This window comes from Phacochoerus africanus, chromosome 8, assembly GCF_016906955.1.
Source record: "Phacochoerus africanus isolate WHEZ1 chromosome 8, ROS_Pafr_v1, whole genome shotgun sequence".
In the NCBI taxonomy this organism is placed as follows: Eukaryota; Metazoa; Chordata; class Mammalia; order Artiodactyla; family Suidae; genus Phacochoerus; species Phacochoerus africanus.
The window spans coordinates 76,296,629-76,312,968 of record NC_062551.1 but is presented as its reverse complement, the minus strand read 5'-3'; the positions used below and the strand labels follow the sequence as shown (position 1 = coordinate 76,312,968).

At 55.5% G+C, this 16,340-nt stretch overlaps 1 protein-coding gene across 1 annotated transcript in view; it reads right to left on the bottom strand.

Annotated features, from left to right (window-relative positions):
* IGSF21 (immunoglobin superfamily member 21) overlaps positions 1-14,196 on the bottom strand; it is a 259,892-nt gene extending 245,696 nt beyond the window's left edge. Inside the window, exon 1 of the mRNA XM_047791144.1 lies at positions 13,740-14,196. Coding sequence (XP_047647100.1) covers positions 13,740-13,809 — 70 coding nt within the window. The 5' untranslated portion in view covers positions 13,810-14,196. The remainder of the gene's footprint in view (positions 1-13,739) is intronic.
* Between the last annotated feature and the right edge of the window lie 2,144 nt (positions 14,197-16,340).

The following is a 16,340-nucleotide window of genomic DNA, read 5'->3' as shown; positions in this document are numbered from 1 at the left end:
TGTGGAGCAGGCTGTGGATGGCAAGGGCCAATGGGGATGGCAGAAAAGATGCCCTCAATGGCTCTAAGGAGAAAGAAACTCTCGGTGGGAAATAGGGAGGAAAACAAGGCCTTGCTGTGTCCCAGGGTGGGGTAACCACTCAGTGGTATGGACCAGGGGGCAGGAGATGTCAGGACATGGAATAGTCGAGACAGAGATGACACATCACAAAGGTCAGTACCAGCAAGGAGGGTGCAGGTGTTTCCTCTCTGCAAACTGCGACATCCTGCCCAAGTCACCTGCCCCTTCAAATTCACGTGCCCCGGAGGGCCAGTTCCAACTTCCTAAAGCCCCCATACTCATAGGCCACATTTTGGCTCAGAAATATCTAGTATCCAGCACCGGATGGGGCATAAGGAAAGATATTTTATAACTGCAATTGTTACTAATAATATTTATCAGCAACTTTGCTGGGTATGTAGCATGACCCCATCTTCTGGTTGGAGAGACTGAGGCTTAGTAGGATGGCGCTAGATCTCTGCTGTTTGTTCCCCAGCTCACTCTTTTTCATTCTCCAGCTGTTCTGTGCCTGGGAGCCCAATAGCATGGGTTTCCTACTAGATCTGGTTGATGGGAAGCATCAACAAGAGACTCAAAGGCAGGAGGAGGAGGAAATTGGGGTCTTTCTTCCTGCAGCTCCCTGTCAGGTCCCCAAGAGTTGGCTGCATCCCTCTACCCATAGCCATAGTCCTGACAGGCAGCCCTCTTTGCAGCCTATGGGTGGTGGCAACTCCCTGCTGTTCCTGGCCCTCCCTATACCCTAAAGCCAGTAGTCCCTTTAATAAGGCCTCCATGGACCCCCAAGGTTGAATTTGGTGTTTTCTGCTGGACCCTGGTTGAAATGGAGGGAAATAATTCATCCCCAAATCACAGAGCTTGCAAACAGCAACACTGCAAACCCAGCCCTGCTCCGTCTGCCTCCAAAGGCCCACGTTGTTCCATCTGAACTACGGTTTCTCAGCTGCAGACATTCTCACCCGCACCTTCACAGCTTGGCCACATCCCTGTGCCACCTGCTCCACTGCACACTTAACATTTTTCTTTAAACTTGACTCATTTTTTTTTTAACTTAAGCATTTTTTTTTAAGAGAGAGAATTTAATGCATTGCCCCAAATGGCAAACCAGTCTCACTTGCCTTAAACAGAGGGTGGCTGGAAAAGAATTATAATGAAAATAAAACACTGTTATTAAAACGTTTGCCCCCTCTGGCTCCCTGCTGGCACATTACCCTGCACCTGTTTTTGTCGGAAAGAGGGATTAGCCAGCAAGAGGGCGGTAAAGACATGATAGCATCTGCCTGAGGCTTTCTCCTTTGCACAACTAGGAGGACAGGATGAGAAAGGACCAGGGAGGACCCTCCCTCTCTGGGAGCCCTTGTTAGTTATCACCAGTGGGAAGGCCCCACCTAAAGAGAAACATGGCCTTAGACCCCCCACTGTCCAAGAGCGCTTTCTGCAGTGATGGTGATGTCTTCACTACATCTGTTCTGTCCAAATCGGGAGCCACCAGCCACGTGAGGCTACAGAGCCCTTGAAAAGTGGCTGGTGTGGCTGAAGAACTGAATTCTGTTTGAATTTGCTCTAGGAAAAGCAGAGACCCCTTTTTGAGTTTTAATGTAAATTTCAGTTTACTGTGGAGCACAGCTGAACACAGCCCTAGACTGGAAGCCCCATGAGAGCCAGAAGTTGCCTAACTCATTGTCTTTTGGATTTCTAGAACAGCGCAGTGTTTGACTGCCAGGAGCATTCGATTCATATTCAAGGCACCGATGGATGAATCAGTGAACAAAGGAATGAACTTACTGCTTCTTGCAGCAAGAAATTGCTGGCTGCCTTCACCCGGTCCCGGGAACCACTAGCTCCTCCTGGTGAAGTAACCCCACAGGACTGCCTGCCCTCTCCTTCTAGCAGGCTCCTCGGTCCTTAGGGATCAGCCCTCCTCTGATGCCTCTTCCTCTCCAAGCAGAGCTAAGGCCCACTTCTCTGCTGCAGGAGCAACAAAGAAGCCTTTGTGATGGGGCTGCTTTTGCCGCCCCCACCTCCCTCCCTCCACCCTTGCCTGGGACATTAGGTGCCTGGAGACAATTAGCAATTGCCCACTTCTGTAGAACCAGGCACCTGGCCTTGGGTTATTGGATGGCCTGAATACCCACTTGACAAAAACCTGCACACTTGGGCAATGAGTACCAGCTCTAGATGCTGGTGCCACCCACCCTGTGTCTGTGCGAGCCTCTCTTCATCCTGCCAGGGCATCCGAGGCCCCTGTGCTGCAGCCCTCCACTCCCCACCCCCGACCAGCCCCACAGGACGCCAGGGCAGCTGGTGATGGACGCCTTCCTTTGGGGCAGCAAGAGGGAGAGGGAGGAAGAGACGGAGATAATGGAGGCGCCAAGAATTGGTGACAAACGACCCCTTCTGAGGAGCGCTGAGAGCCTCAGCAGAAAGAGAAACAAAAGGGCAAAGGGAACAGCTTGGCAAAGGAACAAAAAAACCCCAATGGCTCAGCTGTCTCTCTCCCTGGCGACTCCCAAGCTGCTCCTGTGATTTATAAGGCTAGGGGGTGCTTCCCGCTGGAGCACCACCAAGACCCCCTCCCAAGGCTGAGGACCCTGATGCTCCCCCATGCAAGGCTCCTAAGTGGTGGGTCTGCCTGGCGGAGCCCCAAGATGGTCCCCAGGACCTGGAGGGAGAAGACCCGCACCCCCTGCCCCCAGCGTCATACACGGATGGTGTGGGCACCTACAGAAGAGGCCTCTTTGGCCTCAGTCTTCTCAGCTTTAAATTGGGGGTGGGGGAGGAGTTCCCACTGTAATACAGTAGGTTAATGATCTGGCTTGTCTCCATGGCGTTGCAGGTTCGATCCCTGGGCGGACACAGTGGGTTAAGGATCCAATGTTGCCACAGCTGTGGTATAGGTCTCGATGCTGGGGTTGACCCTTAGCCCTGGAACTTCCATATGCCACGAGTGTGGCCAAAAAAGGGGAAAAATGGAGTTCCCTTTGCGGCTCAGTAGTAATGAACCCGTCTAGTATCCGTGAGAACACGGGTTCGATCCCTGGCCTTGCTCAGTAGGTTAAGGATCCAGCATTGCCATAAGCTGTGGTGTAGGTCGCAGACACGGCTCGGATCCTGTGTTGCTGTGGCTGTGGTGTAGGCCAGCAGCTGTAGCTCCATTTTGATCCCTAGCCCAGGAACTTCTTCTTTTTTTTTTTTTTGTCTTTTGTCTTTTTGTTGTTGTTGTTGTTGTTGTTGTTGCTATTTCTTGGGCCGCTCCTGCGGCATATGGAGGTTCCCAGGCTAGGGGTTGAATCGGAGCTGTAGCCACCGGCCTACGCCAGAGCCACAGCAACGCGGGATCCGAGCCGCGTCTGCAACCTACACCACAGCTCACGGCAACGCCGGATCGTCAACCCACTGAGCAAGGGCAGGGACCGAACCCGCAACCTCATGGTTCCTAGTCGGATTCGTTAACCACTGCGCCACGACGGGAACTCCCCCAGGAACTTCTATTTGCCATGGGCGCAGCCCTAAAAAAAATAAATAAAGACAGAAAAGGGGAAAATTAATAAAATGGGGGGAAGGAGATAGTGCACATAATTTCCCCGTTCCCTCTGGGCGGCGATGCTCTGTAATTCCAAACCTGAGGACTTGTTCGATGCTCCAGGTGGGAAAACCACAGCATATCCGTCTTCCTGGGCACTGGGGCTTATAAACACTTCTTTCCCTTCAAACGCGGGGCATCCCAACATCATTCTAACAGCAGCAACCACTTTTCACACACCTAGGATGCGCTGGGTTTCCTGCCTTAGACCCCCTCGTACCATGTGATTTCGCAGCCCAGGTGCCCCCACCCTGCAGAGCCACCATGATGAGCTGTGTGTTCAGTGGGAGAACTCAAGGATGAAAGCAACTGAGGGGTTATCTGAGTCCACACGCTGGACAAATGCTGGAGATGGGATCTGAACCCAGGCCAAACCCCAGAGCCCGTGCTCCTGGAGGGATCTAGAAGCTTCTCCCCAGGAGAAGCTGCCCCCATCACTCTTGGTTCAGGCCCAAGCTGGAATAGCCCCATTCCAGGCAGGGGCCTGGTTTTCCCTTCTTGCCACATCTGGACGTTCCGGGAGAGGTGGGCAGGGTCCCGAGGGTGGCATTTCTGCCTTGATGCCATTGTCTCCTTGGGGCCCCCAGAGCAATCACTTATAACACGATGACATTCCAAAGAGTCTCCAGCTACAGGTGGCCCAGAAAAGCCAAATTAACCTTCCTAGAGCACGGCTCTGGGACTGTCACGCCTCTGGAATCTTTAACTGTCCCCCCACAGCCCCCAAGCTCAGGTCCACGCCCCTCGCCATGGTGCCCAGGCCTCTGCCGGTGGCTCCAACCTCATTCCCAGCTTCTCAGCAAGTACCTCGTGCCCATGAAGGCCAGCTGCCTTCCACTCTCCCAGCCTCGCGCAGCCTGGCAGGGTTTAGAGTCCCTCCTCCAGGCCTTTGGGTTCTGGCCGGGGATTCCTTTCTCACTTGTCAAGATGGCTTCAATCCCTTCTCAGGCCACTCCAAGGATTTATTTCCAAGGATTTCTTCTCGGTGCCTTTGTATTGGCCATTTATTATTTCACTGTTCTCAAATGAGCCCATGCTGAGCGGGGTGGCCAGCAAGCCAAAACTCCTTAAGGGAGGTCTCTTTCGATCCTGAATGAGGCCAGAGCAGCTGCTCAATTAACGGAAGTGACCGGATCCTGACCTGGCTCCAAGGTCATCCTCCAGGGGAGGGGGAAGCATGTGGGAGCCCACCGATCCTCTCAGAGAGACCCCATGAACAGCTGATTCCATCCAGGGGGTCAGGAAGAAGGGAGGGGTCAATGACCAAGGGCCAATTGCATGCCAGGGACTCTCGTGTATTATCTCATTTATTTCTACAACATCCTCTATTTTTGAAAGAGATAGTGACTTGCCCAAGTGGACACTCCCTAGGGTTAAAATTTGAAACCAGTGCAGATGGAAACCAAAGTCTGTTAACACCAGGTTGCTGTACCATAGAGACAGTGGTTGGGGAGGGATGGGCACGCCCAGTGGTGTGCTGGTAAATGTTTAACAACCAGCCAGCTCTAGGTTGGGGGAGAACCCTGATCTGTAGTGTTTGCCCACTTCCTTGGTGTAAATATCCCCACCTTGGTCAATTTCAAGCTGCCAATAAGGTAAACTCAGAGTTGGGAAGAAATGCATCAGTCAACGCCTGAGTGCGAATCCAGCTCTGCCCCTCGCCAGCAGTGGGGTCTTAAGCAAATCACATGATCTCTCTAAACTTCATTTCTCATCTGCAAAATGGGGAGACATCTCACGAATGGGTATTTCTGGGAAGATTTAAAATAATTGCGTGTAACCATGGCCGACATAGGACTTGGCACATAATAGTTGCCTCTTCCTTCCTTCTTTCCTTCCTTCCTTCTCTACTTCCTTCCTTCCTCAAACCCATCCCCACTCATCACCAAACAAGGGCAGCCCCCATGCCCTCCACCAAGGAGAACCCCGAGGGAACAGGAAGCCCCTTGGTCTTCCCACCACCTTCTACTGCTGGCTCATCCCCCAGATGCCAATGATGATGCCAGTGTGGATGATGGTGGACAGAGCTGGACAAGGGACACATTCTTACACCAGAAAGGACTTCCAGAGCTGATTGGGCAGGGCCAGGAAACAGGCCCCTGGCTCAGCTTCTGAACCAAACCTCAGGCTCAGGAGAGACATCATTCATTCACTCATTCATTCAACAAGCAAAGTGTATTTTGAAGATACACTCAGAGCCAGGCCTTGTGCCAGAGTCGGCGGTGCAAGGATGCCTGCCCTCAAGAGCTCTCTGTTCAACAGGGATACCAGAGCATGACCCAGCCCCGGGGGTGGGGGTGTTGTTTTAATAGGATCTGAAGTGCTTCTGCCAGGAGTTCTCATTGTGGCTCAATGGTTAATGAATCTGACTAGGAACCATGAGGCTGCAGGTTCAATCCCTGGCCTTGCTCAGTGGGTTAAGGATCCGGCGTTGCCGTGAGCTGTGGTGTGGGTCGCAGACGTGACTCAGATCCCGCGTTGCTATGGCTCTGGTGTAGGCTGGCGGCTACAACTCTGGTCAGACCCCCTAGCCTGGGAACTTCCATGTGCCTCAGGAGTGGCCCTAGAAAAGGCAAAAAGACAAAAAAGATTTTTTAAATTAAAAAAATAAAAAAAAAGTGCTGCTGCCAGCACTCACAGGGGACGCCTGAGTCAGCAGGAGCCGGGGGGAGTTGTAGAGGGCAAGAAGTGGGTGAGCCAAGACTTGGAGGGAGGTTTACAGGGAGCCAGGGGCCATGCTGGCTGAGGGCAGAGCTCTTCTCCCTGAGCCAAGAAAGGGCGGAAGTGGGGGAGGAGGTGGAGGACGTGAAGTTAAGGCCAGAAACCTCTGAGGTCAAGTCTGTGGGGCTGGAAAGACTGAGCTCTGGTGTCCATGCAGTGTGACTATGGACAGCTCAGCATCCTCCCCCGTGGACTGGGGATGTAACACCCAACTGGACAGCAGCGGAGGAGGGAGAAGGCCACGTTAGCAAAGTGGCTACAACAGCACCTGCTCACAGTGGAAGCTTTCTGGTCAGTCGACTGGTCCATGAGCTCATAGAAAGTTGGTCTGTCTCATTCCAGACCACGGGGGACTGAATGAAGCAGCACAGTAGGCTGGGAGGGAAAAAGGCTTGAGCTTGCAGCCACCACACCCGGATTCCAGCCAGTCACTTCCTGCCACCATCTTTTCATCTCCCCAAGTCTCAGTTTCCCTGGTCTGTTCAATGGGCACAAGAGTAGCCTCCTTCATGTCTGATGTGAGGACTAAATGGAATGATGGGAGTGGAAGCTTCTGGTCAACCCTCAAGTACTACCTACAGGTAGAGAGTCAGGACGTCTGGAGTCAGAGTCTCATCACTTTGGTCATCTGAGAGTCTTCAAGACAGACAGAATATAGTTCTAGAAGCAGAACTTTACCAACAGGAAGTTCTCTTGTGAATCCAGCCTACATTCCACATGCCATCAGCCTCTGCATACACTTTTCTGTAGGAAGCCACATACCCAACCCCCCTCCCTCCACATACCCCGCCACCAGGACGCATGTGTCTGAAAGCCAAAGATGCTTCAATCATCCAAACAACCAACCTTCACTGAACACCCACTATGTGTTTTGTGGGGAAGATGCAATAGTGAGCAGAACTGAACAGGTTCCCTGCCTTCAGGAAGCTTCTAGTCTATGAGGGTAAGGGATGGGAGGTTCACAGTGACAGTGGTTCCATCCCCACATTTCATGGAGAAATGACTTGTGTCTTGACTCCACTCCAGGTGTATGGAGGTGGGGGGGCGATGCCTTGAGTCTCCAGGAAAGGTCAGGGAGTAGGCATAAGAATCAGTCACCCCCAGCCAGCAGGCCATGAACCATCTTCCAGGAGTTACCAAGAGGGGTTACTCAGCAATTCTAAGGCTCATCATGCCTAGGGAGGGTATCAAGTGGAGTTCTTTTCTTCCCAGCAGCAGCTCCAGACAACTCAAACCAAAAACATAGCAGGTGGGCCATTGTGGGGACATTCATGGAGCTCAAGAACAAGCTCAAGTTCCAGGTGTCAGGAGGATCCACACTGCTTGGGCTGTAGCAGCTCTGGTGTAACCACGGTTAACTCTGCTAACCATCATCTGAGCCCCACAGGACTGAGCTTTGCGTGTCATGACTCGTTTCATTCTGTCATCACCCTGAGAGGAAGGTCCCATCATTATTAGCCTCAGGAAATCAGAGAAGCACCGCGTCTTGGGGGCGCCCATGGCAAGGGGGGTCTTCCCAGTGGTCCTCAGTCTTCCTCTGCTCAGATTGCAGGAAGAGTGCGAGAGATGGGGTCATCTTGAAGGTGTCTTAGCTGATTGTGCCACCTACCGAGACGATGAGCAATTGGGAGGGTGGTACACAATACCCCAAAGCAAATCTGATGTGTCTCCAGGAGTAGGGATGGCTGGTGAACTAGCCAAACACCAGATTCCTTTCCTGAGTCTGACAATCTCCTTTCCTGCTCCTGGGGGCTGCTACTCTGTACACCTCTAGCTCCATGCACGTTGTATTTATTTGCTCCATCCATGGAATCTTGGCCAATAGGTCTTGGTGATCATGAGCTCCCTCTGCTACTGGATCCCACTGCAAGTGTAAAGGTGGGTTCCAGGATCTCCCTGATTCTGTCCCAGGAACTTCATCCTGAAGACAGACCCCTCTTAGGAAGTAATGTCATAGGTTTCACCACCACTGACATTTATCATCTAAAAAGGGGGGCTCTGCATCCTCTTGCAAATGGTAGAAGCTGCTGGATTCTTCCTTCCAGTGATGAAAAAATAAATCATTTCTCCTCTCCTGGGAGTGCCAGTGTCTTCGGATTGCTTCTGAACTGGGTTTGACACTCCCAGTTCTTCCACTTGTGAAGATTCTGAACCTCGTTCATTATTTAAGAAAAGAAAGAAGGAAGGAGGGAGAGGGAGGGACGGAGGGGAAAAAGGAGGGAGGGAGAGAGAAAGGAGGAAGGAAGGGAGAGAAATCCTAGACCCTCTTGTTCTCGTCTGCAAAACATGGCTGATGATACCTCCTCATGCATTGTTTGAGAGCCTTTAATGCATAAAGACCATCTAAGAGGTGAGTGATAAATTGGAGTCATCAGTAATATACCTCACTCTTCTTCCTCCCAGTCCTCAACTAGACTCAAGAAAGACAGACTTGGATTGAGGTGGTCCCACAATGCACAGTCCTGCCTCCAGCTCTTTGTTCACACGGGTTTCCTTCCTGGCACATTTCTTATCTTGGCCCTCAGCTTATTAATGTTCTCCCTTGGCTTCAAGGTCTAGTTCAAGTTCTCCCTCCTCTCTGAAGCATTCCCTTATTACCCCCAAGCAATCATTCTTCCTCCAAGAACCTCCTGTGGGGGACATCAATCCACTTGGCATCTAGCCAAGGTGGTAGGCTTTGCAGGTGTCAACAAATTTCCAGGTAGATTGTTGTTCATCTTTATGGGAACATGCCTGACCTCTTGCCCCACTGGAATGAGGGTCACGGTCATAGGTCTTTCTCTTTTCAGATGTGTCCTGCCCACAACAGACGCCCATTCATTCTCTTGATAATGACAAATGTTTGCAGGGACACCCTCCCTCCCATCTTTGCAGATGAACACGTGCCAGATAAATTTATCTCAGTGGCACTTGGGAAAGAGTAACACATCCAGGTAGGACACTGGACGCACTGCAACTGTCCGCATGGCTGGAGCAGAAGAAGACAGCAGAGCATAGAGGGAAAGAGGCAGACAACCCTGGGCCTGAATCTCTCTGCTTGCCACTTACTGACTGGGTGGCCTTGGACAAGCCACATAACCTCTCTGAGCCTGTTTCCTCATCTGCAAGATAATTTTAACTCTCAGGGTGGTTGTAAGGATTAAACCAGGTACAGAGAACAAGGCCAAGTGCACGGCGCCGGCAACTGTGAGAGCTCAGTCAGGGCTGAAGAGAGAGTCCTGTCTTCTCTCTCACTGAAGAATTGATTGTCCACTAAGCTGTAAACACCACAAAGGCAGGGATCCCCTACTATATTGGGGGCCCTGTTCCCAATGCTCAGCATTGTGCCTGGCACAACAGTAAACAATAAACATGTGTCCAGCGCCTGAATAAATGGATTTCAAGTGGCCTGGAGATGAAGCAGAGGTGGGCTGGGGGGTAAGCCAGGTGAGACACCTCCATGGATCCCAGGAAAACTAGTTAAAAGAACTAACCAGCCTCCTCTCAGTTCGGTTCTTGGGCCTCCACCTTTGAAGTCACAACAGCTATAATCCAGAAACCCCAGCAAATCTCTTTATTTCCTCCACCTCCTCCCCGCCCCTCCCCCAGCTGTAGCAAGATTCAGGTATGTGTGCGACGGATGTTCTGAAAGTCTTGGGTACCCTGGCCAATCACAGGCAGCCCTTGCCCATTTGCCCTGCCCAAGGAATTTCGGAAGGAAAGAGAGACCCTGGGGCTGGACCTGGAAGGTGTTGTCCTCTTATCACGAACAAATCTTGAAACTCTGGGGAAACCCTCCGTTTCCTCATCTGTGAAAAGAGGAACCGAAACCCATCTTGCGGCGCAGGAGGCCTCCGCTGCAGCTACCCTGCCCCGGACACACTGCAGCTGATCCATATCATCCTCGCTACGGAAAAAATAAAAACTCAGCTCTGATATTTGGACAGGAGCAATGTTAGATCGTTGAAGGAGACCGGTGTGGAAGGAGCGTTCGATGCGCGGGCTCATCACCCGCATCGACCAGGGCAGCTGGCCTCTCGGGCCTCTCACCTTGCCCAAGGCTTTAGTATCTGGGCGGGTGATAATCGGTTCCGACTCTAAAAGGGTTCCCCTGCTAAACATGAGAAGTTTCAGAACCAGTGAAGGAAGTGATCTCGGAGGTCGCTTCCAGCTCTAACGTTCTCTGCACTTAAAAAGCCAAAACGAGTTCAACGTCTAAGGGAAAACTCCGGTTTGCATCTTTGCATCTCGGGTGGGAAGGGGTGGAGTTTATGGCTGGGGGTGTGGCCAGGCTGGGGGCGGGGCAGCTGGGGAGCCGGGGCGGAGCAGCGGGCACCAAGCAGGGCCCCGAACTCCCAGGCCAGGAGCTGAGATAGAAGCTCAGCGCTGCCTGAGTCTCCGCCCCGCGCCCTGGCCGTGGGGTGAAGATGGCGAGGGAGGCTAAATATATAAACTCGTCACACCACCTTGCGCGCGCGCAGCCCCCGCAGTCTCGGTGCTGCGGCTGCCTCGGCCCAGCGGAGTCAGCCCCCGCATGCCACCCACCCGCTGACAAGCGGCTGCCAAGAGAGAACTGACAGGGCCTCGGGCTGGGGGGTGCGGAGCTCCCTAACCCGGCCTGCCCACCCCTACCCGTCGCGGAGACTCCCTCAGGGCCGAAGGAGGCAGGTCCGTGAAGCACGCTCTTCCCCGCGTCCCCGGTCTCCGGTGCCCTCTCTCTCCCGAGCCACTGAGCAGGCACGAGTGCAGGACTGCCTTTCCAGAAGTGCCCAGTCCACTTGAAATGGGGCAAAAACAGGTTTCTCCCCTTGGAGAGTCGGATATTGGGGAGTGGGAGCAGGGGCGGGAACTTCGACCCCCCACCCCCACCCCGCCGCCCCCAGGCCTGTGTGCCTAGGACTGCTTTCTCCTCCCAGTGCGCAGACCTGCCTCTCCAAAGTTGAGCCTCTTTGCTCTGCGACCCACGAGGGCAGTGCTGGCAAGGGCGTACTGGCAGTGTCTCTCCCTGGTCGTGACCGCCATCGCCCCCTACTGGGCAGGGGTGTTTATGAATGCCTTGCCCTGGACGCTACCCTCCCCGTCCTCCCAGGCAGCCCCTGGCAGGTGGCTCGGCACAGCCACCTGCCAGGTGCACGGCTCCCGGTCACATCCAGGAAGGGCGCCCTCCTCCGGCAAGCCGGCCGGTAGCATCTCGTGCAGACCCTGGTATTCCCGCCCCTTCGCTAGCACTGATTTGGAGCAGGGAAGGAAGGATCCCACCCTGGTGCAATCTCGTCTCCTCTGCCAGGAAGGGAGGGCTCCCCGGCAGCCCAGGATCCGCTCCCGCGCCCCTGGCTCGGAAAGTTTCCAGTCTGCGATCCGGATCAGCGCTCTCCCCTCACCCTGAGCAGAGGAGCTCAGAGGCCACGGTAGCCAGATGCTCTCATTCCCGGCGCTCGAACCCCTAGCCTCCCGCAAGCTGCAGAGACGAGTGAGGGGAGCGGAGGCGCCAGGACGCCGGGTTAGCTCTCCGCAGCCCGGCAGCCTGAAGAACACTGCTCCCGGGTTCTGGGGCGACCTCGAAGGGTGGGGTCTCGACGGAGCCGAGGTTTCCCATCAAAGCCTTTTGCCTCACTCCTCACCCTCACCCCTGCCGCGCCTCTTCCTTCTGCGCAATCCGGGGAAAGGGGTGCTCTCCTCCTGCCCCAGCCCCCAGCCACCCCCGCTCCCTGCAACGTCCAGGTGAGGGCTCCAAGTGCCTTTCAACAAAGCCCAGAGCCTTCTCCATAGCGCTGGAACCGGGACTCCCACCCCATAACCTTTCCCTCAAGAGGCATCAGAGGGCGGAAGCCCTCACTCCAAAGTTGGGGCGGGGGGTTTCTATCCACTTTGGAAAGTCTGTTGCTCTAAGGGTGGGAGGACCAAGTACAGGTTTACATTCCTTCTGCTTTACACCAACCCCTCCCCCGCTCTGCCAGGAGGACCACCATTCTGGCTCAAATTCTGCATCAGCAGACCAAGCACTCTTCAAGGACCTCGGGGCAGAAGGGGGTGGGATATGCGGGGGGGGGGGCACCCCTTCCCGGCAGACACTCTTAGAATGTAGTTAGGCATCTCCAGGTAGGGCCAGGCACAGAGAACAGAGTTGATCCCCTGCCTCCATCACCCAGGTAGGCTAGGGACTGAGACCCTGCTGGTCACAGTAGCTACTTTTGGATTCCCCACATCCCCCTTCCCTTCCGCAGCAGAGTCAGGGTGCGACCCTGGCGGAGCTGGTTTTGGGCATCCAGGTTTGGCATGAGGCTTAGGGGAAATCGCGGACTTGGACCCTCTAGTCTCTGCACCTGCAGCTCTTCTCCAGCCCAGTCTCCCTCCCGCGGGGGCTCGTATTGGATGCGCTGGCTCACTACCCAAAAAAGGTGCTGGGGTCGCCAGGTTGGTTCCGAGCACCACATAAGACCCACCAGGCGGCGGCACGAGGCGGTAGGCACCGAGGCTTGGGGGAACCCTGGATTCTGGAGCTGCGGAGCCACCGATCGCCCGCTCTGGAGACCCTACTCAGCTTCAACCTCCGTCCAGCGAGTTAAGCCCAGCTGGGACCAAGTCCATGCGGGACACACACACCGCTGCTCACACCTCCCAGCCCCAGAATGTGCCCATGCCTCCCTTCACGCTAGACCCATCGCAGGCACACAGACTCCTGGCCCACAAAGCAACACAACCCCAGAGTGCCTGCACCTCCACACATCCCAGAAACATACACTCCTGCCAAAGTGTCACATTCCCACATCCTAAGCATACATCCCCGGTGCCACTGCCCCCCACACACACAAATACAGTCATCCGCTGTCACATATCCCTAAAGAGACCCGCACACTTGGGACACGCGTGCAACGCCACACCTCACATACTCACCCTTTAACAGGCTCACACATGCAGTGACAGAAGCTCACACACTTCACACCTTCACCGAGAAGCAGGCACCCGCTCACACCCCCAAACACTCTGGCTCACACTCTCTCTCTCACACACACGCCTCTGTGTGACACAGACCCTCAAACAACCCTCCAGACACTTGCTCGCTCACACATCATCACATAAACACTCAATTCCAAATGCACTCCCGCACCCTCTCCACACACGGCTCCTTCCCGGACATCCTCACGCAGACGCAACAAAGACACACGCTCAAACACACAGGCACACGCGCGCACACACATACACACACACCCTGGCACAGACCTACAAGCGCTCTCTCCGGAGGAGACCTCCTCCCTCTGATCAGCTTCGCAGACCCCCACGCCAGCACCGCCGCTCGGACCCCGAGCCTCTGCAGAGCGACCCCGGCCCGCTCCCTACCCCGGCGGCCCGCCCCGCGCTGGTCCCCTGCCCGGGCTCTGGCCGGCGCCCGCGCACTCACCGCGCGCCAGGTCCAGGATCGTGGCGAGCAGCAGGCAGACGCAGCCGCGGAGGCTCGGGGCGGCTCGCATGGTGCCCGGGAGCTGGCGGCGGTGGCGGGGCGGTGGCGGAGGCGGCGGTGGCGGCGGCGGGGCCCCTCGCCATGGGCTCAGACGCGCTCCTGCCTCCGGCCGCCGGCCGAGACGGTGGCGGGCAGCGCGGGGCGCCGCGGGGGCGCCCCCATGCCGCCGCGGCCGGGCCGCCCGGGCGCCGGGCTCGACTCAGCTCGGGCTCTGCGGGGAGCCGCGACCCTCGAGCTCCTGGCGTCCTCTGGGCACGCCGCAGCTCCCGGCTCCCCGGCTGCACGCGGTGCCCACCGCGGCCCGGAGTCGAAGCGGCGGCAGCGCCGGAGTTTGGAGCCGAATCGCGCTCTCTCTGCCTCGCGCCCGCCTCTCTCGGCGGCGCGAGCGCCCCCCTCCCCGCGCCCTCCCTCCGTCCCTCCCCCTCTCCCCGCCCTCCCCTCGCCGCGCTCTCCGCTGTATTATACAGACTTTTCTTTAATCCTTTCTGGGCTGTTCGGTTCTCGTCTGCTAAGCCGATTTATTGCAGGGAGAAGGAGAGCTCCCCACCTCCCGCCCCCTTCCCTCCCCTCCTCCGGCTCTCCCAGCCCCTCTCCTCTCCCCCCAAGTTCCCCTCCTCACTCACACCTCGCTCGCTCTGTCACCCTCCCCCAGCTGACCGAGCCCCCCTTTCCTCTGGACCAAGCCCCAGCTGATCCCGCTCCACCTTATCCCATCCCTGGGTCAAGGTCCCCCCCCACCACCACCCCGCGCGCCGACCCTTAGCCTGCAGGCGGGAGAAAGCCAGCCTCCCCATTGAGAGCGAGCCAGGCCATCGGTGGAGCTGAGAACAGGCAGGGTGTGGCCAGGGTGTACTGGCCTTGCCACCCATTAACGCCCTTACTGGGAAGGGTTAGGGGCATCAGTGTTCTGGAACTTCCCAAATTATGGCTGCCCTCCCCAAGGCACTCATGGAAACGGAGTCCCTATTGTCCTTTCTTCCAAGAATAGCCATGTTCTTGGATCCAGCCAGAAATGGGTAAGGGGTGGGCCTGATGCCTTTTCTCCCCAGGCCTGAAGAGTGGTGATTGGAACTGGTATCTTATCATTATGTTCACACACAGGCACAGACACCCACACACACCCTAACCTTTGAGCCTCAGGCCTGGCTGTGGGCCTTGAAGTCTCTTGGGAGGTGGGGAGCGACTCTAGCCCCTGCCATAGACTCAAGGTGAGGTTAGATGGGGAAGTTCAGAGCAGGAGCGTTCAATCCACAGCATTCTCTAGAGAATTCACCGCTTCTCTGTCTCTACCAGTTTGCTACATCAGGCTGCTGCTCGGTTTACCTACATGGACAATGGGTACAAGGCCAGTTCCATCTCCAGCAGCCCTTCAAAGGGTGTGGGGAGTGGAGTGGGCAGTGGGTGGCTGCTGGGCTGTCTCTTGGCCAGCCTTGGGCAGAGACGGCCCCTGGCAGGGAGTCTGGTCCCTCCCTCTGCCCCCTCCAAGCTTCACCACATCACTTCCCAAGGCTGCCAGGCTGCCGCTTATGCCCGCCCACCCTGGGAAGGAGCGATTTGCATTTATGAAGATCTGAAAGCATACATTCACCTGACAGGCTTTAGAATGATCCTCTCAGTAAAATAATAATAATGATCGTAATAAACCCTTATAAATAGGTGTTTGATTACAGTTTGTCCCTACATGGTTTTTTTTTTTTTTTTTTTTTGAATCAGACTAATTGGCTGCCAGGCTGATTGGACTGGATGTGGCTGGAACGCGGGTGTCTTAGGCCCTTTCTTCTCCCCTTGTCTGGCTGTTCTCTGCTCCTTCTCACCCCCACGCACCCAGGTTCCTCCTTCTTCCAGTTGCCAAGAGTCAGCTTGAGGTCACCTCTCCCCTGCGTCTTCTTGTTGGGCTGACCAGTCCTGCCATGGGACACAGTCCTCAACCCCCTCTTCTCTGCCCCTCCCCCTTCCCACCTCTGGCCCAGGGGAAAAAAAAAAAAAAAAGCCAAATCCATTGCAGGTGCTAAGCCCTCTGTGGAAAGACCTTCTAGGCTGGGAAGCAGCACCCAGCTGGGACGACCCTCACGTGGGTCTGAGTTTCTCAGGAAAATGCCAGGCATCATTCTGTGGGCATCCCTGCTCTGGAGGCCCGGCTGCGAATCAGAGTGAAGCCAGGTGGGTGGACAGGCAGCAGTTGGCCAGGTGAAAGCTTGCATAGGTGAGCTGGACCCGTTGCAGTGCCACTGTTCCCCAAGGAGAACCAGAGATCAGATGGGATTCCAGAATCCTCCCTGGTAACACTTCTTCCCAGCCCTGGGGCCAGACTGGCTGGGAAGGAGACCCCTTCAGGGGGCGCTGGGAAGGGGGCTACAGGGCCAGTTTCTGCCATTACACCAGCTGTGAAGGACAACTGGCAGAGGCTAGAGGGTCCATGCAGAAGTAGCGGTATTACCAGGAACAATTACCATATGGTAATTAGCACGTGCTTCACAGCCGAAGCTCATATGCAGGAGGTTGCTTCCTAGGGCCAAGGACTGAGCTGGGGAGGAGGTTGGG